The sequence below is a fragment of the Diabrotica virgifera genome, chromosome 7 (assembly GCF_917563875.1).
Source record: "Diabrotica virgifera virgifera chromosome 7, PGI_DIABVI_V3a".
Lineage (NCBI taxonomy): Eukaryota > Metazoa > Arthropoda > Insecta > Coleoptera > Chrysomelidae > Diabrotica > Diabrotica virgifera.
Genome location: NC_065449.1, coordinates 101,591,206 through 101,613,892, shown reverse-complemented (window position 1 = coordinate 101,613,892; position 22,687 = coordinate 101,591,206). Strand labels below are relative to the sequence as shown.

Below are 22,687 nucleotides of genomic sequence, written 5' to 3'. Positions count from 1 at the left end.
ACTATGCATTCTACGAAAAAACTTGTAGGAATATTTTTTGCTTAAAATGACCCAAAAAAGTCAAAAAGATGTTTTGTTTTGCGAGAAATCGCTGTTATGTAATTCCTCAAGTTCTTTGTCTATAACAATCTTATCGACATCCGGATCAACTGTTACCCAAAAAATTCGTATTCTGCGGGTCAAAATATATAAAAAAAACTTGGGTAAGTCCATCTGAATTAAGGAGGCCGTTGTACCCCCCCCTGGCGACAGGACTAAAATATGCAATAAAAATAATAATATGTAGTAGAAATAACTGCAAGCTATATTGCAGTGTACTCAGTGGCGTACTGAGCATGTTTCCGCGGAACAACAGACCGGGCCCCGCAGGGGCTCCCTCTAATACGCTTTTTGGTTCTTTTTTTATAATTTTTGATGGGTACATTTTGAACTACACAAGTATACACTAGGAAATGTAACTGCTTATTAAATTTTTATTTTTGTGTAGGTAATTATAAATAAAAACGAAGAATACCTATTTGTCAACCGTTATCCAAGGTTTTATTTTTGCTATTTTTCCATTTAAGATGGAAATATTAGATTTTAGATTTTTTTTTTTTTTTTATTTAAACAATATAAATACACCTAATCTACAAGATTAATCAGTATTTTTTCTTTAACCTAATTTCCCTAAAAAATGTTTGTAAACTAGATGTCACCTTGTCCATCCTAGCTTTTTTTTACATGAAATGTCCACTTCTTTGTTGTGGCTACACAGCACAGCACTGACTCTGCTTTTCACTAATTGCTCACGTATTTGTTGTGGCTACAATACAATGCACAACACTAACTAAGCCCGGCACAACTTCACACATTACACGAGCTCGAACGGTTTAGTCCTCTTGAGCCTTCGCATCTGGGGTTCGTTGACAAGAAGCTGAAGTGCTTCATGGTTGGGATGCTTATGGAGCCTGTCTATGGAAATACCGGCCGGTAAGGGCCGGTATTTCCAACCTCACTTAAGCCAAAGCTTACTTTAAGCCTTTGCTTAAGCTTAGATGCCTGTATTTCCACTTCAATTTGAGGCTTAAGCCTATGCTTAAACCAAATAATTTTAAGCTCGCACGGGAGTTGGTTTAAGCCTTTGCTTAAAATTTGTTTTCTGTTTTTTGAGGTTATTTCTATAGATTATCAATTATAGAGTTATTTTGAAAACCAACTTTTGAGTAGTAACGTTATTATTAGATTATTAAATAATAATCTAATAATCTATACATTTATTAATCGTAATAACGATTAATAGAATTCTTACTACTTTTGGAAGGTGTAGGCACATAAAAATTATTTATTTCTACCATGCTTGGTAGGTATATTTATTTTACAAAAATAAACTTACATTCCAATTTGGCATTTCCTATATTCCTATATATGCAATAAACAAAATTACAAAGACGGATCTATTGCTTATGCAACATAACAATACAAATATAACCAGAGAAAATATAGACAATAAACTAACAACACATGTACCATGCACACAAAATTAAGTGAAGTAAATGACATTGATACAGATGACAAGATAAAATAATTAAATGTCAACAGTAGTGGTTTTTACCCACGGTTCTTAGACATTACTACGGTTGCCTAAATCGACTAACCAATGAACATTAAGGGTGAGATTACGTCACGAGAGTTTACTGTCATTTGAATCGTAATATGATTTTTTTCGAATCCTGAGAAAACCAAATATTTTAGAAAAATTTAAACGCAGGATGCAAGATTACATTATTACCGAGGGCGGAAAGCCCCTTACAATAAACAAGCAGATTCTATTGAATGAAATATTTGAAATTAAATATCACACTTCTCTTTTATTTTCAGCCCTGTAACTTATTAAAATAAACATTATAGAAGTTTTCAGGGACTTTCAGCCCTCGGTAATAATGTAGTCTTTCATTCTGAGTTTAAATTTTTCAAAAATATTTATTAGTTTTCTCAGGATTCGAAAAAAATGAATACAATTAAAACACATTGAGAATTTTGACATGCGTCAAAATTTTGCATTAACTTAATGTAAAATTCTGAACTGTTGAATTCCAGCTTCCCTAATAATTATTGTACATCAAAAGACATTAGAAACTATTTGTAGAGGATTGAAATCTGTATTGGAAATAACTGTTAAAATTGGTCTACATATTCCAAAATTTTGTAAAAATGTAATACATTTTAGTTTTCAGCCCAAACTTAGGCCACACACATTGCATAATGTTCACATTTTTGAACTGTCAATATTTTTATTTTATCATCTATTGTTTAAAAACCATACAGTTGATAAGATACCCTCAGTTGCGGAGAAAGGATTAATAATAAAAATTTTTTTATTCAGTCAATGGTGTGAGCACTGTCAGTTAAATAGTAACGTGTGGCCTTACTTTTACACGCATACCTATTGTGGCAAATGTATCATATTTTTCAAAATTTTGAAATGCATTTAAATCGTAGAACAATTTTAACTTTTGATTTTAATACAGATTTTAATTCTCTACAAGTACACTCGCGATCATAAAAAGAGGGTCACTCGATGAGTTATTCAAGTTAGATGTCTCGAATTTTCTAAACCTGTTGTCCGATTTGAGTAATCTTTTTAGTATGTTATAGCCTTATTCTTTAGCAATATCGCTATAATAATATTGTTGCTAGACCGATAAATTGTCATTATATACCGGGTGTAACAATCATACTGTGTTTATTCCTAAAAATTCGGAACACCCTGTGGAATGTTTTAGCATAGATAAAATATTGAAATTAAAACTCAACTGTAGCCTTAGGCTTTCTTAACATTTTCTTTTTTGATTTATTTGTTTACGTTGGATAATAAAAAAGTTAGGCACCTTAACAACTAACCATGTTCTTCATCAATACAGGGTGTTTCTAAATAAGTGCGACAAACCTTAAGGGGCAATTTTGCATGAAAAAATAATGACCGTTTGCTTTATAAACGTATGACCGCAAATGCTTCGTTTCCGAGATACGGGATGTTGAATTTTTTCTTACAAACTGACGATTTATTTATTGCTCTAAAATCGGTTGAGATATGCAAATGAAATTTGGTAGATGAAAATTGGTAGGTATGGCGCATTTTTTGACATACAATTAAGAATTTTATATTCACCATTGGCGTGCATACGGGATGTATCTAAAATGTTTATACCCGTATGCACGCCAATGGTAAATATAGGATTATTAATTGTATGTCAAAAAATCCACAGTAACTGCCTCTTAAAACCTACCAAATTTCATTTGCATATCTCTATTGGTTTTAGAGCAATAAATAAATCGTCAGTTTGTAAGAAAAATTTCAACATCCCGTATCTCGGAAACGAAGCATTTGCGGACATATGTTTATAAAGCAAACTGTCATTATTTTTTCATAAAAAATTACCCCTTAAAGTTTGTCGCACTTATTTAGAAACACCCTGTATTGATGAAGAACATGGCTAGTTATTAAGGTGCTTAACTTTTTTATTATCCAACATAAACAAATAAATCAAAAAAGAAAATGTTAAGAGAGCCTAAGGCTACAATTGAGTTTTAATCTTAATATTTTATCTATGCTAAAACATTCCACAGGGTGTTCCGAACTTTTAGGAATGAACACAGTATGATTGTTACACCCGGTATACAATGACAATTTACCGGTCTAGCAACAATATTATTATAGCAATATTGCTAAAGAATAAGGCTATAACATACTAAAAAAATCACTCAAATCGGACAACCGGTTTAGAAAATTCGAGACATCTAACTTGAATAACTCATCGAGTGACCCGCTTTTTATGATCGCGAGTGTATTATCTCAAGACTTTTGATGTAAAATAATTAGGGAAGCAGGAATTCAACAATTCAGAATTTTACATTGAGTTTCCTATGGCCCTTTTTACGATTCACCACCCGGTATAAGATAAAATGTGTATTATTTGTCTAATTATTTCATAATAACACAAATAATACACATATATACACAATAACACACATTCAATGATCGAAAATCATTTAAAAATATGGGAATGTAAACTCTTGTGACGTAAAGTCAAAAATATAATTCTCCCCACCACCGTCGGAAAAGACAACCGTAATAAAGTCTAATAACCGTGGTTTTTACCTCAGAACAGTTAGTTCTGGCATTTTGACGTATTCAGAGGTACCAAACCAATTAACTTTACAGTTGAGCATCAGTTTAGTTAAGGAAGTGATGGAAATACGGCACCCAGCTTAAGCTTCTCCTTAACTTTTGACATAGGCTTAGCTAAGCAAAAGCTTAAGTAGCTATTGAAATACCGGCCCTTAGTAAGATTTGATCATTTTGAGCAGTGTATGATTGGTCTGATATTATATTATATTTATTATGACAGATAAATAATAAAATAAACAAACAAACAGCCATTTTTTGAGGTTGAAGTTATCTGACAAATTTTAAGATTTGGCAGTGACAGTATGTAAATAATAAGTATTTATCCATCAAAATATAATAAATTAAATAAAATTAAACTCATATTCATTATATCACACCTCATCAAAAGCTTTTTACAAGAACATATTCAGCGATTTTGATATCGCTTAGAGCCAGACTACATTAAGATCGCCTATAAATCGTGCTGGTAATTGCCTTGCAGCGAGACCAAAAACAAAAAGAAGAAGAAAGTACACTGATCAATTTTCTACAAAATACGCTTTAAGAGTCGTATCAGTTTTTTTGGAACCAGCTGTACATTTCGCGAGATATTCGACCATCCCGCTACTTTTGGGACACCCTATAGAATGTAGGTAACTATGAAACATAAATCTATTTCTACATCAGCTCCAATCGTTTTCTATCAATATCGCTTTAAAATGATCAGAACACAATTACCAATAATAAATTACTATAATGTTTCTTACCTCCTTCCAATATATGTCACATAATACTGCAAGTCTTTCCTCGCTCTTTTTTATTGTGCACTAGTAACACCTCACTATTTCTTATTTTGCACTGATTATAATTTTGTCAAAAACAGAGTACCAAGTAAAGTTTATTTCGTAGTAACGGTCCGTAAGTTTCACCAATTCACAAACGTTAAAATTTTTCACTTACGTACAAAACAACCGTAATTGTGGTAATTTTAGTGTAGAGTAATAAAAGTTATCGACATTATAGTTTCGTCCGTGCTCAATCGGCTAGATTTAGACTAGTACGTTTATAAAATTTACATCGATGTTTGGGTGTCACGTTTTTATCAAATAGTTTTTGATTAACTCTAAATTTTTACAATAAACCATCTAAAAAATAACAAAACTCCAGGAATTGACGGTATACCTGCAGAACTTATAAATGTAGATGGTCGATAGTCTTATGTCCAGTTGCACCAACAAATAAACGATTGATTTTTTGATTTGGATTGCCCGTTTATTTTAAAATATAATTTTAAATTTTTAAAAAACTGTCAATTAAAAACAGAAATTTTAATGAGTCTCCCGAAAAATATTAAATTTTTTACCATCAAATTTAATAACAGAACACTTTTCTTTCGAAAAAGGTTAAATTTAATATTTTTTGGGAGAATCATTAAAATTTCTGTTTTTAATTTGACAGTTTTTTGACAATTATATTTTAAAATAAACGGGCAATCTTTTAAAATAAACGAGCAAGCGGTAAGTACTGTAGACTAGCGTGAAGTTTCATACTATGTTTTCTGTATTTTAAATATTTTTTTCTACAACCGTGTTAAAAATGCAATTTATCTACTCTGTCATATTATGTATAAGGTTTTAGTTTGTGAAAACTGTCATTAGAGATAGCAGTGCGTGAAGGATTTAAAGTGTGCGTGAAGTAACAATGTATTTTAAATGGGACTTACTTTTTCGCACTGTTTTTAACTTTCGCGTTGTCATGGTGACAATCCTTAACTTTCGCGTTGTCATGGTGATGACAATATGAGCAATGAATTACAACAAAAGTTTTGACAGTTTTGTGGTTTGAAAGTAGTTAGAATTTTTAAATGTCGAAGTTCTAAAAATTGTAGAATAGAAATGAATTCCAGTGACGAAGAGTTACAGCTTTTTTTATTTGTTTATCGTAGATAAAATATTGTATGAAACTGTGCGTGAAGTACTTTTTGCGAACTTACGCGATTTATATCTAAAAATCGCGTGCGTTCGCAAAAAGCATACTTCACTAATTGTTTCATAAATAACTATTTTAGCACTCCATACGAGCGTTAAAAATGCTACTTTAAGGCACTAGTGCTTTAAAATATTTTTAAGGCACTGCAGTTCGTATTGACCGTATAGGCAATTTTGATGTAATGTCAAAAAAATATAAAAATGGAATGTCAGTCAAGTTTAAGTAAAAGTTTTTGTAGATATTGTCCTGTAATTACGTTTGTAGAAAAAATATTGTATGATATGCGAGTTAAAAAGCACATTTTTAAGGCACTCATGTGAATTGCAGAACTCGCTATCGCTCATTCCGCAAACTTTCACATGCGTGCCTTAAACGTGTACTTTTAACACTTATATCATAAATAACTATTAAAATTGAATAAAGTCACTTTATTATTTATTTATTATTTTACGTTTTCGATCTCTCATTAAGGACGTAGGCGCACAATTTCGCGTGCATTCATTTTTTTCGAATACTGAGAAAACTAATAAGTATTTTTCAAAAATTTAAACGCAGTATGAAGATTACATTATTACCGGGGGCCGAAAGTCCCTTAGAATAACCAAAAAATTTCTTTTGAATGAGATATTTGAAATTAAAAATCACACTAAAATTTCTCTTTTTTTTCACCCCTGTAACTTATTAAAATAAACATAGTTTTCAGGGACTTTCGGCCCTCGGTAATAATGCAAAATGCGCTTTAATTCTGCGGCTAAATTTTTCAAAAATACTTATTAGTTTTCTCAGGATTCGAAAAAAATTAATGCATTTAAAACATTGATGCGAAATTTTGCGCCTACAGTATCATTTAAGAAATAAAACGGCAAAGGAAACAAAAGAAATGCTGCATAAATATTGTGACTAATGCTCCTTCAAACTTCTCTGTCAGATTTTGGTTAAGTGAATTCCGTAATGGCCTTATATCTACATTGGATGAACCACGTAATGGACGGCCCAGCGATGCAGTTACACTAAAAAATGTGAAGAAAGCCCACGAAATGGTTCTAGCTGATAGTCATATTTTGAGCGGATTTTTTAATATGAAAACATTATCCTTCCGATGGGTGCCGCGTTTACTCACCAATGACTAAAAACATAATCGTGGTTTTCAGCATTGTTTGGACCTTATGAAGCGCAATCAGTCAGACTTTTGACGTCGATTGGTAACCGTTGATAAAATCTGGATCCACTATTACACACCATCATTCTCTTTGCCTTATCCCTATGCGAGGTCGGCTTCCCTAATTGCATTTCTCCACACAATTCTATCTTGGGTCATATCAATGTTAATCCCCTTTACTAACATGTCCTGCCTTATAGTCTCCCCCCAGGTCTTCTTTGGTCTTCCTCTCCTACTCCTTCCAGGAATCTGCACTTCAGCTATTCTTCGTATTGGGTGATTAACGTCTCGACGTTGAACATGACCAAACCATCTTAACCTATGCTCTCTCATTTTGACATCAATTGGTGCCACACCTAGACTTCCCCTAATATACTCATTTCTAATTTTATCCTTCTTTGTCACTCCACTCATCCATCTAAGCATTCTTATTTCCGCCACGTGCATTCGTTGTTCCTCTTTCTTTTTCACTGCCCAACATTCAGTTCCGTACATCATAGCCGGTCTTATGGCTGTTTTATAGAATTTTCCCTTCAGCTTCATTGGAATTTTTCTGTTACACAACACACCACTCACTTCTTTCCACTTCATCCATCCAGCCCTAATTCTACTGCATGCATCTCGATCTATTTATCTATTACTCTGTAATACCGATCCTAGGTACTTAAAACTATTGCTTTTCACAATCATTTCACACCATCCAAAGATATCATTTTATTTGTCTCTAGTAACTTCATCTTACCCCCTCTGTGGCGCAATGGTAAGAGCGTCTACCTTTGAAACGAAAGGTCGGGAGTTCGAATCCTACCAGGGGCAGAAATTTTTCATTTATTATAAATTAATAAATGAAAAATAGTTTCTGTCCGTGTGGAATCGGTACTCACCGGAGGGACCGCAGACGTTCGGAAACAATTAGCGCCTCTTTGCAAAGACAATGACGTCGACTTTGCAAAGTAACAAGACACTTACTCAACACACACACTACACATTACTCCCCTGACTTAGTGATAAGTTATACAATTACGTGGCTAAAGGCTCTAGTTCTAAACCAAAGCCAAAATCAGAGAAAAAAAAAACTTCATCTTTAAATGAACATTCCAAATATGTACTCTGTTTTTGTCCTACTAAGTTTTAAACCTTTTTCCTCCAGAGCTTGTCTCCACTGTTCCAGTTTTTGTTATAAGTCTCTTTCACTATTTCCTATAAACACTACATCATCAGCATACATTAGGCACCATGGAATGCTACCCTGTAGTTTCGCTGTTATCTGGTCCAAAACAAATGAGAATAAATAAGGACTAAGCACCGAGCCTTAATGCAATCCTACTTTCACCTGAAATTTATCAATCTCTCCCACACCTGTCCTAACACTAGTCGTTACTCCCTCATACATATCTCTCACAATCTTTACATATTCGCCAGGGACTCCTTTCTTATTGAGTGCCCACCACAGAATCTCTCGAGGAACTCTATCATATGCTCTCTCAAGATCAATGAATACCATATGAGCGTTGGTCTCTTTATTCCTGTATTTTTCCATTCACTATTACATCCACTTTCCATCCATTTTCCATCCACTATTACACACCAAAAAAGAGAATGAACGCACGGCAGTGGACTGAAACCGGCAAAAGTACTTCGAAGTGACAAAGTGTCGATCAATGGGTCGGAAAGGTGATGGCCACTGTATTTCGGGCTTGCAAAGGCATAATTTTAATTATCTTAAAAAAGGTAAAACTATCAATAGCCAATATTATTGTGCATTATTGGACAAACAAACAAACGCAGGAACTGTTAGAAACGGCCCCATATCGATGGCTTAGTGTGAAAACCTCGTATCTCATTAAATTACAATTTTACAGGAGAGACAAAAAACTGATTTTCTGCATAATATAACCTAAAAACAAAAATTACCGTTACGTATTTTTAATTCGAGCACATTGAGACAAATATCTGATATTGGCCCAGAGCTAAAAGTGTTAAATGTTACTATTTATGAAACGTGTGAAATACACGTAAAAATATCTTTGCAGTATATTAGGGCAGTCAGTGGCTCCGAATTCCATCCTACTACATCGATTTACTTGATATTTTTACAGTAAGTAGGGAATAGCTCAAAAAACAAAGTCTACCCTGTGCCGATGTGCGCTTTTATCTTGGGGGTGGCACTCACTCCTTCTCGGGGGTGAATTTTTTTTTTGATAAAATAGCCACGGAAGAGGCTAGAGAATCTAATTCTAAGCAAAAACTGTTCCGTAATTATTTTTTGAAAACTCATTACTTTTGAGTTATTCGTGGTTGAAAATTGGCCATTTTCATTGAAAAATGATACCCTTTCGGACAGATTTTTGCAAATAACTTAAAAACTATACATCTAACAAAAAACTATATACAATATTTTTTTAAGCTTAATACAAAAAGGGATATGGTAGGTGAGAAGGGTTTGTTTTTGGTGCTTGCTCAAATCGGTGTATTCAACTTGAAATAACCGAGAAACGGTTGATTTTAGGTGTATAATGGTACTAATAACTTTTGTAGTGCTTAAAAAGGCCTTTAAAATGAGCAGTATTAAATGTCAACTACATTCAAACTAAGCGAGATACGCTGCAAAAAAAATTAATGACTAATGTATTTTAAGAAGAAATGAGAAGTAAACTGCGCGTCATAGAAAACGGGCACCCTAAAAAATGGGTAATTTTTGAGGTTGCGTATCTCTTAAACCTGTTGTCCGATTTAAGTGATTTTTTGAATATGTTATAGCCTTATTCTTTGTCAATATCCCTGCAATAATATTTTTGCTAAACAGGTAAATTTTCATTGTATACCGGGTGTACGAATCAAACTGTGTTGTTTTCTCAAAGTTCGCAACACCCTGTGGAATATTCTAGCATTTATAAAATACTGAAACTAAAACCCAACTATAGCCTCAGGTTTTCTCAACATTCTGGATTCATTCGTTTGTGTTGGATAATACAAAAGTTAGGTACTTTAATAATTAGCCATGTTCTTTTTCAGTACAGGTTGTTTCTAAACAAATGCGACAAACTTTAAGGGGTAATTCTGCATTAAAAAATAATGACAGTTTGCTCTATAATTGTATGTCCGCAAATACTTCGTTTGCGAGATACGGGATGTTGAATTTTATCTTACAAACTGACGATTTATTTATTGCTTTAAAACCGGTTGAGATATGCAAGTGAAATTTGGAGGGTTTTAAGACGTAGTTATTGCACATTTTTGACATACAATTAAGAATTTTATATTCACCATTAGAAGAATATAAAATTCTTGATTGCAAGTCAAAAAATGTGCAATAACTATCTCTTAGAACCTACCAAATTTCATTTGAATGTCTCAACCGGTTTTAGGACAACAAAATAAATTGTCAGTTTGTAAAAAAAAATTCAACATCCCGTATCTCGTAAACGAAGCATTTGCGTTAAGTTTATAAAGCAAACGGACATTATTTTTTCATGCAGAATTGCCCCTTACAGTTTGTCGCACTTATTTACAAACAACCTATACTGATGAAGAACATGACTAGTTGTTAAAGTACATAACTTTTGTATTATCCAACATAAGAGAATGAATCCAAAAACAGAATGTTCAGAAAATCTGAGGCTATAGTCGGGATTTAATTTCAGTATTTTATAAAGGCTAAAATATTCCACAGGATGTTGCGAACTTTGAGAAAAAAACACAGTTTGATTCGTACACCCTGTATACAATAAAAATTTAAATGTTTAGCAAAAATATTATTACAGAGATATTGACAAAGAATAAGGCAATAACATATTCAAAAAAAATCACTTAAATCGGACTACAGGTTTAGGAGATACGCGACATCAAAAATGACCCATTTTTTAGGGTGCCCGTTTTCTATGACGCGCAGTGTATATTTAATCCCTCAACCATTAGAATTTAAATGCATCGTTTTCCTTCCAAAATACTTTTTATTATAGTGTTATTTCTATGTTCAAAAAGTTGGACTGGTTTAAAATGAAGGATTTTTTAAAAAAGGTAAGATCAAATTACAGAGCGCATTTTTAAATTTCCTTAAAAATCTTCCTTTTTCTCCATGTAACTCGAAAATGATTAGAGATACGAAAAAAAGATATAACACAGAAATGTAGAGTTTTTTTAGATAAAAATTTTGTTTTTATTTTTCATTACTGTATCTGTTATCATTTTAAAGTTTTTTTTTCATTTAATGGCATAGACATTAGTCATTCAGCCAGTTGCAATAAAGAATATACAATCCTATCCCTAATACAAAATTAAACAGAAACAATATAGTGATACAATATATAATACAATACAATAAAAACAATAATGGATCTCTGATAAAGTGATATAACATTTATGATAAAAAAGGATGCAAATCTGAACTTAAATCATAAAAAATATCATGCCCGAGTACAAATCTTGTAAAACCATGCGTGTATCTGACAAGAAATTTATAATGATATTGTATATTTGTTGTGAGCCTGTAGCCAGCAGAGACTGGATATTGAATGGTGCATGCATATGCATATCAAGTTTAATTAAATTTTAAAGTTACATGGAGAAAAAGGAAGATTTTTAAGAAAATTTAAAAATGCGCTTTATAATTTGATCTTATTTTTTCAAAAACCATTCATTTTAAACTCGTATAACTTTTTGAACATAGAAATAACACTATTATAAAAGGTATTGTAGACGGAAAATGATGCATTTATATGCTGGTGGATGGGGATTAAAATTACTTCTCATTTTTTCTTAAAATACATTAGTTATCAATTTTGTTTGCAAGATATCTCGCTTAGTTTGAATGTAATTTACCTTTAATATTGCTCATTTTAAAGGTATTTTTAATCACTACAAAAGGTATAGGAAGCATTATACATATAAAATCGACCGTTTCTCTGTTATTTCAAGTTGAAAACATCAATTTGAGCATGTAGCAAAAAAACAAACTCTTTTCACCTACCATATCTCTTTTTGTATTATAACTAGAAGATTTATGAAGGCAAGTTTGTCTTTGTTTTTTTATAACCTACAAAAATGTTTTATACAGTTTTTTTAGTTAGATGCATATTTTTTAAAGTATTTAAAATTGAGTTTTCAAAAAAAATTATAGAACAGTTTTTACTTAGAATTAGGTTCTCTAGCGAATTCCGTGGTTATCTTAACAAATATTTTCCACCCAGAGAAGGGGTGGGAGCCACCCCCAAAGATAAAAGCACACATCGGCATAGGGTAGACTTTGAATTAGGAGATAAGTAGAGGATATTCCCAAAATTTCATTAAAATCCATGCAGTAGGATATAATTCGGAGGCAATATCCTATTCTTACTCCCATTGACTGCCGTATATAGAGCCTTTGCCCAAGTAACTATTATGATAACCTCGTATATCTTGATATACGTGCTTTTCATCTAAAATAAGGTTGTGTTTATTATTATTTACGAGGTTTTCATTTTTCATAGCTTATTGCACACCTCCAAATACTAGGTTGATACAGTACAAATATTTTGATTTAAGGTTCATAAAATGTTTCTATATGCAGGACTACCTTTTATTGTTCACAAAAAACATTTCTCCAAGTCGAATCTCTCAAACAAACACTCCAAATTAAGTATCAAATTCTTGGTTATAAATATACGTGGTAGTCACACTAAATCAAGAGAGCAATTGATATACGTGGTTTCTTTTTTCGGCTGTAGAAAATAGTCTAGTGTATTTTGATTTTTTCTAACAGTTGTAAATCGTGAGATACAAGGTTTTTAAACTAAAACCACCAAAATGTCATTTTCGAAATAAAACATGAGATACGAGGTTTTCACACTAAGCTAATGATATGCAGAAGGAAAGTGTTGTTTCTCTAAGACAATGCACCGACTCACAAGAACGTTGTGATAATGGCAAAAATTCATGAGTTGAGCCTCGAACTGCTTTCCCATGCGGCTTATTCTCCTGATTTGGCCACCTCCAATTGTTATGTGTTCCCAAATCTGAAGAGATGAATCGCAAATAAAAAATTTAGCTCGAACGAAGAGATAGTTGAGATAAAACAAACACCTATTTTGAGGCCACCTAGCTTCCAGAATCGTATTATTCGGACGGCATAAAAAGTTGGAAAATCGCTGGAATCGTTGTATTGAGCTAAAAGGGGAATATTATCAAATAAAATAAAATAATTTTCTGTAAAAACGTATTTTTCATTTAAAAGGAGGTTATTTATCAGACCATCTAGTATTTGTTTAATTGATGAAGGCGCTAATTTCTATCTTTTTAATTTTTCAGTACATCAATCGATGCACCAAAAATAGTACCCATGTTTCCGGCCTACTACATATTTAATGGTCTGCTAATATTATTGTTGTTCCTTCATTGCTTTTGGACTTATTTAATTTTAAAAATTGTTCACAATTCGCTGAATGCAGGCCAAATGGAAGGTGATATCCGCTCGAGTAGCGATGAATACAGTGAAGACTCCAATAAATCACAATGAAATTAGTCCAAGTGACTAGTTAGTATAAGTTTATTTTCGTACAGGTTGTTTCTGAAATGTATAGATATGTACTTATTTATGTATTCTTCGTGTGTTCTAGCTGTTTGTTAACTTTCAACGACCGAAGGTGGCATAATTAGGAAATGGTATTTATTGTGGTTGAAGTATTTTTGTAGGAATTAATTTCCTAAAATTAAGAAATTGAAGACAGTTATTCAAGAAGTGGTAGTAAAATGAAGTTTTTACTAATTTATTTATTTAGTATTTAGCATAAAATCATATTTTTATTTGAATTTGCTTTTCTATATTACTATTATGTTAAAATTATTAGAATTAAAAAAATCTCACAAAATGTTGTACCTTATAATGAGGATAGTTGTTGCTGCCAAAATATTAGTTTCATTGCCAATTGCGGCATTTTTTAGTAAAACTTTTCAATGTTTTTGCCGGAATCTCTTCTAGACTATATATCTTATCAATTTCTTGATCATGATTGGTGTTTTTAATTTTAAATTCATTCATACTCTATATTTTCATCTTATAACCATACTGCTACTTATTATGCTCAAATAAATGCAATCCTGTTATTCTAGTATATACGATACATTTACATCGGAAAACAAAAATTTCCAGTTGCTATTCGCCAAAAATCCATCAAAAGTGCTGATAGACGCATATTAATTATATTTTGGTATTTTTTGTCTTTTATATTCTTCCTTTGAAACTTATTCCTAGTCCTTTTGGTACTATGTATGTTTCTGGATATTTATATTTGTATAATCCTGCTCTGCTCATGTTTTCTCTGCTATACAGATATATATTTTTGTGTTACTAACATTACGCATTTAAAGACAAAACCATAAGAGAAAGAAATGCAGCAGGTAGAAAAGCCATTACAATGTTAAACTGTATTTTATGGGACCAATCCATCAGCAAATAAATAAAAAAAAATGATATGAGACTATAGTGAAAAGTATACTCTATCCAGCTGTAAAATATGGCAACTGAAAGAAGGAACATTGGCAACGCTGCGCGCTGAGAGCAACGGAATTGGATTTTTGGAGAAGAGCGCCAGGAAGATCTAGGAGAGAAAGATTAACAACGAATATTTTAGAGAAAGACTTCAACAAAATAACTTACCTGGGTCGGACATACACAAGGAATGAATGAACAACGAAAACCAAACGAAATACTAAAATGAAACCCAGAAGGCACAAGAAAACGAGGCAGACCGAGAAAAAGATGGAGAGAAGGAATAAGACAAAAGGTGAAAGAAAGAAACATAGAAGAGCACCTATATGGAACGAGCGGAAGAAGTGGCGATTGGCAAGTCGGAAAACGTCGGGACACGTTATAGACGGACATGTAGTAGTTACACATGACAGGTTAAAACCGACACGTTAATTAAACAACGATTAATATTGTTATCGTTTATTTTCATTAATCCTTATAGGGCCGGTTTCACCAACAACAAATAAATCACTAAATAGTTATTCGTCTAATCAAATTTATTATGGTTCATTTTTTAAATAGGAGGAGTAATTCAAATTTACCGCGCCGTAATGCTTGCTTGTAATTGGTCCAACCGCAAGCAAGCTTACTCCACTAAATTATGAAATTTTGACAGTTATATCGGTGATTTTTTGTGTTTTCTGCAATATTTCTTTAAGTTTTATATATTTAGTCTGCATTTATATAAAAACACTTGTTTTTAGAACTCTTTAGCGACATATTAGTATATAATGTTTATGGATTACCGTCGAAGGCCGATATGATCAACCAAAAAAGAAGATGGATCTGGTTATTTTTCTAGTGACATTATTGGGTGTGAATTTGTCTGTTAAGTTTGCTCCTCCTATTTAACAAATGAACCATAGTCGATTATATTTTTATTGTATTTCAATACAATTTTGATCCTTTAAAGTTAACTGACGAATTTTCTTTGTTATAGATATTTAAAGCAAGATTAACTTGTCAATTTATTCGAAGAGTAAATATTTATTTGTTAAATAAATAAAATAAGTAGTATTTGACGTTAGTGAAACGTGGATGTGTCAGTTGTATTGATCGAATAAACTAATATTCGTCGTTGGTGAAACCGGCCATTAATCGGTTAAGTGTAATTAAAAAAGTTTGTAAAGCATCATTTGTCTTAACCAAATTTCCTTTGTATTCATTGTAGTTCATCTTTTTTATTTTGTAATTTAGTCTTTATCCAAATAAAGTTAATGTTAAAAAAATTTGCTCGGTGTTGGAAACTAGCAAACAGGAAATCTAAGTACTAACTTTCATTTTAGAAAAAACCTATTTATTTTCGATAAGTAACACTTTTGTACATATTTTTGTAGTTTTTGTTATAATCTATTGTGAAAATAAGGCATATTATGTACCTTGTTCAATCCAAAGATTTAGATAATTTGCAAAAAATGTATCTACTTATAACAATAAAAATAAGAGTAATTTGCCAACTAATCGTTAAACACTTTATTCGCTATGTGCAAGTTTGGAAGAGCGACACCTAGTGTCATAGATCAACGAAATTTTTAGCACTTACAATACAGAGCGAGTTTTATGTATGGAAACACTAAATTATCTCGGAAACAGCTTGCACGAATTTTATAAATTTGAAAGGGTGTCCTATTTGAAATAAGAAAGTTCATTAGATTTCAGAAAAAACGGGAGATCTGACAACAATATAATTACCACTGCGGCCGCATTAGAAAACCCTTAGATACCAAAACATATAAAAATCGTGCAAGCCGTTTCCGAGATAATTGCGTGTTTCCATACATAAAACTCACTCTGCATATTAGTGGTATATAAACTACAAATAAAATGACTTAAACTCGTTTATTTAACACAAAAATCAGTGTAATTTATATCAGTAATTAACATTTTAATGAATTTTTAACTGTAATAATGGGTAAGTATAATTTTTACGTTTAGATTTCATCATTTGAACATCTAAGATAGAGGTTATTAAAAGGTATGGTCCTTATCATGAGCATTTTTCATGCGTCACAAATGATAAAAAAAAGGTAAGTCCGTGATAATACACATTTATAACATTTATTCTAACATGACATTGTAGTTTAATCTAACAGTTGTCACATTTTATTTACAAATTGGCATAAAAACAAATCAATTGTGTTTCTTGCATTTATAAAATGGTATTTTCTTTGATTTGTATAGTCTTATAAATTGTACATATTATATTCGTAGATATATTATTTAATTCGTAAATAATTTTTTTTTCGATTATAGCGCCATCTATCGACATATACAATAAATGTTATAAATGTCTGTAATCACAGACGTGCCTTGCCTTTTTTCTGTCACATACAATTTAATGCGTTAGAAAAAAATCGAAAAACTGTGACGCACTTAAAGATGCTGATGAGAAAAAGAATAAACATTGTATTAGTAAATACAGTTAATGATTAAATTGCATTGTACAATAATATCCACTGTAAGATACAATTATTTAATTAGATTCACTTTAATAATTGCACACCATATCAATATTTTGGAACAATAAGCATGCAGAATTTAGGTTATGTTACTTACTTTTGCTTTATTGTGATAGAAATTCATTTTTCTCTTTACATTAATGTGTGCTTATAATTTGGAAACAAATAGAACTTGAATTGACTAATTCTTGTTGTATTTTACAATTTATAACACAGCATTTGCGAAATCTCATTTTCTTCAATGATAGTACTTATGAAATGTGCTAAAAAATGCAAGGTTTCGCCTCTTCACGCGCACGATTGTTTATCTTATCCCCTCGTAAGTACTTGCACACAGCGAATAGAAATAAATAAACAACATAAGGGCGCGTCCTTAGTGCACGCTGGTTTCCGAGTCAGACAGCGCCGAGTCTGTGTGCGAATTATCATTCGTATTTAGTTGTCAGCGCGCTGGTGCACTTGGGGCAGGCTCATTTAAATACGAAGGATTTAGCTACACCGACTCGGCGTCGGCTTTCTGACTCTGAAACCAGCGTGCACTATGGACGCGCCCTTACATATTTTATTTTAATCCGATTTTCTTAAAATTATATAAAATTGTTATTGGTTCTAGGTGTATGTTAGCAGTAAAAATCAAAATATTTTATGAAACCACTTATCTTTGTAATAGTATACTAAGTATGGAGAACGGTAAGGGTTTTATACCGATCGAAGACAATTGTTTGGAGGAGGAGCGGAGCGACGACTCCAATTATTGTCTGAGATCGGTTACCCTTAACGTTCGACATGCTTATAACGTTTTTTGCACGATTGATACCATTATAAATTATAAAATTAAACATTTTCGTCATATTGACTAGTTTCATTCATTTTATCAAGATAGATACTTGGGTTGTTAGGTAGTAACTAGGGTGCATAACAACAATGGAGAATTGAGTTTTTATTTAGTTGTCAATAATTTTAAGTACAATTTTGATTATTATAAATTAAAATATGAGCGAAAGTGAATTTGAAGAAATTGAACGGGCTTAGGAAGAAGGGTGTTCCGCAATTATTCCCGAAAAATCCAAAATCCGTTATCAAAATACCTACCAAAGTTTTAAAAAATGGTGCGAAGGCAAGAATTTAAGAATCGAAGAAAAGACTCTATTGGCATATTTCGTTTAAAGACATATGCAGTTAAAAGCTCCTGGAATTTGCCGAAAAAATATTGTGCAATACTAGTAATACTACTAATGTATGAGATTCTGCAGGAGTTTTTGTTAGAAGTGAAACCACAGCCCAAACAAGTGGGATTTCATTAAATAATTTAACAAATTGTACCATAAGTTTCAATATTAATAAATAATTCGTTAGTTTTCTTTATTCTTTCAAAAAATAAATTAAAATTAAGAGGATCGGTAGTTTTTTCGGCTGTAATGCTATTCAAATGGGGATTCATTTTTTTCGAATCCTGAGAAAACTAATAAGTATTTTTAAAAAATTTAAAAGCAGAATGAAAGATTGCGTTATTAGCGAGGGCCGAAAGTCCCTGAGAACTTCTATAATGTTTATTTTAATAAGTTACAGGGGTGAAAAACTGAGAGAAAATTTAGTGTTATTTTTAATTTCAAATATCTCATTCAAAAACTTTTTATTTATTCTAAGGGACTTTCGGCCCTCGGAAATAATTTAGTCTTTCATTCTGCGTTTAGATTTTTCAAAAATATTTATTGGTTTTTTCAGGATTCGAAAAAAATGAACACAATGTCCGTGGTAATTTTCCAAATCTATCTTTGTCATACAACGCACTCAGTCGAATAGAATATTGTCATTCAGACACTGACAATCAGTGACAATTTTAAATAATTATTTGACATGAATCGGGAATAATTTAAGTTGTTGATTAAATAATATTGATGTATAGTGTATTTGATAAATAATTGATTTAAAAGGTGAATTTTATAAAAAGTTATTTATTGTGTATTATTTATGGAAGATATAAGCAGATAATACATCAAGATATATTCTGTGATCCAAGTATTTTGTTGTTAAAGATGTTCAAAATTGTAAGCGTTCCATAGTAACACATAACATAGTATTAAAAAATCACTTTAACACTTTTCCTCTTTTCTCGATTGAGTATTAGTTTTTGTTGTAGGTACATTTAAATTATTACAATCACTGAATACATAGCTAGTGAAAAAATTATCACATTTATTAACTGAATTAATAATTTTCAATTATACCAAAAATAACAGTTATTCAAGAACATTCAAAAGCCATCTCTTTAAGCTAGTTATGACATTGTCAAGTAGAATGACATTCTAGTAATATGTACATATCCATACCAGTGTGAATTTTACTACACGTAATTTGCCATGTAAAGACAGAAAAGGTAGGGATAGCCGTAAAATATTTGCGAATTATGTACCCATGGCCTTAAGAGATTTTTTAACTCGACGGTAAGTGAATTACTTACCGTCGATTTGGAGTACTTACCATCGAGTTGGATTACTTACCGTCGAGTTGCTAGTAAATGTCACCTACTGACGTAAAATCTGTCACGGTAAACAGTCAAAAATGATCAATCGTGCAAAAAAGTGTTTTATTAGCTTTAAGTTAAGAATATTTAATAAGTTAGGAGATTTTTTTGCAAATTAACTGCTATTTTATCGGCACTCATACATATTATTTTTGAGGTAAGTATTGTCTACCTCTTTCTAGTGAAATACATGTATCCTGTTTGTACGATATAAAGATATCCTAAAAACCAGATTTTTGCATTAAACATTCCAAATGTCATGTAGCGCATATATAAAACATCAAGTTGGTAAAAATATATAGTTTAATAAAGAATTTACCTTTATATTTCTAGAGGAAATTGCTCTTTTTTTATACCAACCCTAGGATACTTAATTAACATACTTATTTGACTTTCTGTCACGATTGTCATCATCAATTATCCTACATTTCTCCACTACTGAAATTAGGTCTCCCGTAAAATTGTCCACATATCCTCTGTCTTGAGCTTCTTGCATCCAATTTGTGGTGATGCGCTTTATATCGTCCGTCCATCTAGTCCAGTGATACTCAACTAGCATGCGGCCCTCTAGCGTTTTTATGCGGCCCGAAGGCTAACTAAAGGGCCCTGTGATCAAATTATTTGTCAAATTTCACGTGTTTTTCAAATTATTTGATAGTGTGCCAATGTGTTTGAGGCGTGTTTGGGCGCGAGGCAGACAATTTAATGACTTTAATTTTAAATTATATTGAAATTTTTAAGAACTCTGATTAAAAAGCAAGGTATTATGAACTTTTAATAATAAATTATTAAAGTTAATGAACAAATACTTATTTTAAAAATAATCAATACTTATTTACTACATTGCAACAACCCATTTAGTAATCACAAGAAAAATTCAGGTCCGGATTAACAAAAAAAAAGAAGAATTTAAAGTAATTGTGACCTTGAAACAACACCCTATATATTGAAATTTTCAAAATTCTTCTGCACATTTGAAAAGAGCACAAAAAACTAAGTTTAATTGATCGCTTCAATTTTTTTTGTGCAAATAATTTAATGACATTAATTTTGAAATTATATCGAAATTTTTGTTTTGAAAGGCAGAGTTCTTAAAAATTTCGACATAATTTCAAAATTAAAGTCATTGAATTGTCTGCGCAAAAAATGGAAGCTCCATTACAGCTCTTTTCAAATGTACAAATGGGTTTTGAAAATTTCAATATACAGGATGTTGTTTCAAGGTCACAATGGATTTATAATTTTGTTTAATCCGGACCTGGATTTTTCTTGTGATTATGGTTTGTTTTTAAACCAAGAGGAGTGATTCAAATTTACCGCCCTGTAATGCTTGTTTGTAATTGGTCTAACCGCAGGCAAGTTTACTCCACTGTTATAACATTTTGACACTAATGAAATTTATTTTGACACAATTGGCATTTCATAGGTTAATTAAGCTATATCCGCGATTTTTTGTATTTTCTGCGTTATTCCTTTAATTTTTAGATTTTTAGTCTGCTTTTATATAAAAAGCAGTTGTTTTTAGAACTCTTTAGCGACGTATTAATATAATATAATATTATGGATTACCGTCGAGGGCCGTCATGATCAACCAAAAAAGAAGATGTATTTGGTGATATTTCTAGTGACTTTCTTGGGTGTGAATCTGTCTTTTTAAGTTACTCCTCCTGGTTAAAAAATAAACCATAGTAGTTAGACGGTTTGGGTTCTAAATGTGACATGTGTACCAAATATCAAAAAAATATACAAGGTGGTTCTAAAGTTATGGGTTCACAAAGAAATGGGCAAAATCGATAAAACACCCTGTAACTCGGTTATAAAATCGGTGGAGCAATAAATGTAGTATGTCTGGAACCACCTCATTTACCTCTATTCACCATTCGAGTATTTCCGTTTCCCAATGAAACACCCTGTATACTACTTCATCTTGATTGAGGGCTCAAGCTGTGGCAATAGCTACTATGTGGCTCAGGAAAGAAACAGGTTGAGTATCGCTGATCTAGTCGGTGGTCGTCCTCTGCTTCAATATGTCTCTTGTCTTGGTCGCCATTCCAGAATCTTTCTGTTCCATCTATCATACGTCAATCTGGCAAAATATGTCCGGCCCAAGCCCATTTAGCCATGGATATTCTTCCAACTGCATCCGTGTCTCCTGTTCTTCTTATTTCTATGTTTGGTACTTTATCTCTGATGGTAATACCTAACATTGATCGTTTAATGCTGGTAATAGTATGATATAATTGATCCAAAAGATGGCATAACCCAGAAATCCAAAGTGAAAGTTATCCTCCAACACCAAATAGTTCTATATGGTCCACGTAATGTTCAGAAAAAAGCCACACTATTTTGAGCGTCGGGTTTGGGGGGAGAGAGGGGGAGAAATCGGTAAATTCGTTTTTCGTCAATATTTCTAAAACTATGCGGTTTAGCATGAACAAACTTCTATACAAAAATGTTCTACATTAAATTTGAAATAAAAAAGGTCTTGTGCATAATCCTTCTAAAATGAATGGTTCCAAAGTTACGGAGGTAGTATAGTATAATTGGTCCAAAAAAAGGCCTAACCCAGACATCCAAAGTAAAAGTTTTCCTCCAACACCATTTTGAGCGTCCGGTTTGGGGGGAGATGGGGGAGAAGTCGGTAAGTAAGTCGTTTTTTACGTTTTTCGTCAATATTTCTAAAACTATGCTTTAGCGTAAACAATGTTCTATCCAGAAATGTTCTACATAAAATTTAAAACAAAAAAGGTCCTATATATAATTGTTATAAAATCAACGATCCCAGAGTTACGGAGGGTGAAAAGTGGAGGTTTTCGATACTTTTTATATTTTTTGGGCAATTGATGATGATTTTGGGTGGTGAGCTTGACGTTTCTTCAAGGGCTTATCACTAACATACCAT

At 32.0% G+C, this 22,687-nt stretch overlaps 1 protein-coding gene across 1 annotated transcript in view; it reads left to right on the top strand.

Annotated features, from left to right (window-relative positions):
- The window catches only part of LOC114332390 (ceramide synthase 6), a 183,083-nt gene extending 162,959 nt beyond the window's left edge, over positions 1–20,124 (top strand). Inside the window, exon 6 of the mRNA XM_028282178.2 lies at positions 13,584–20,124. Within this exon, the coding sequence (XP_028137979.1) occupies positions 13,584–13,791 (208 nt within the window). The 3' untranslated portion in view covers positions 13,792–20,124. The remainder of the gene's footprint in view (positions 1–13,583) is intronic.
- The last annotated feature ends 2,563 nt before the right edge of the window (positions 20,125–22,687 follow it).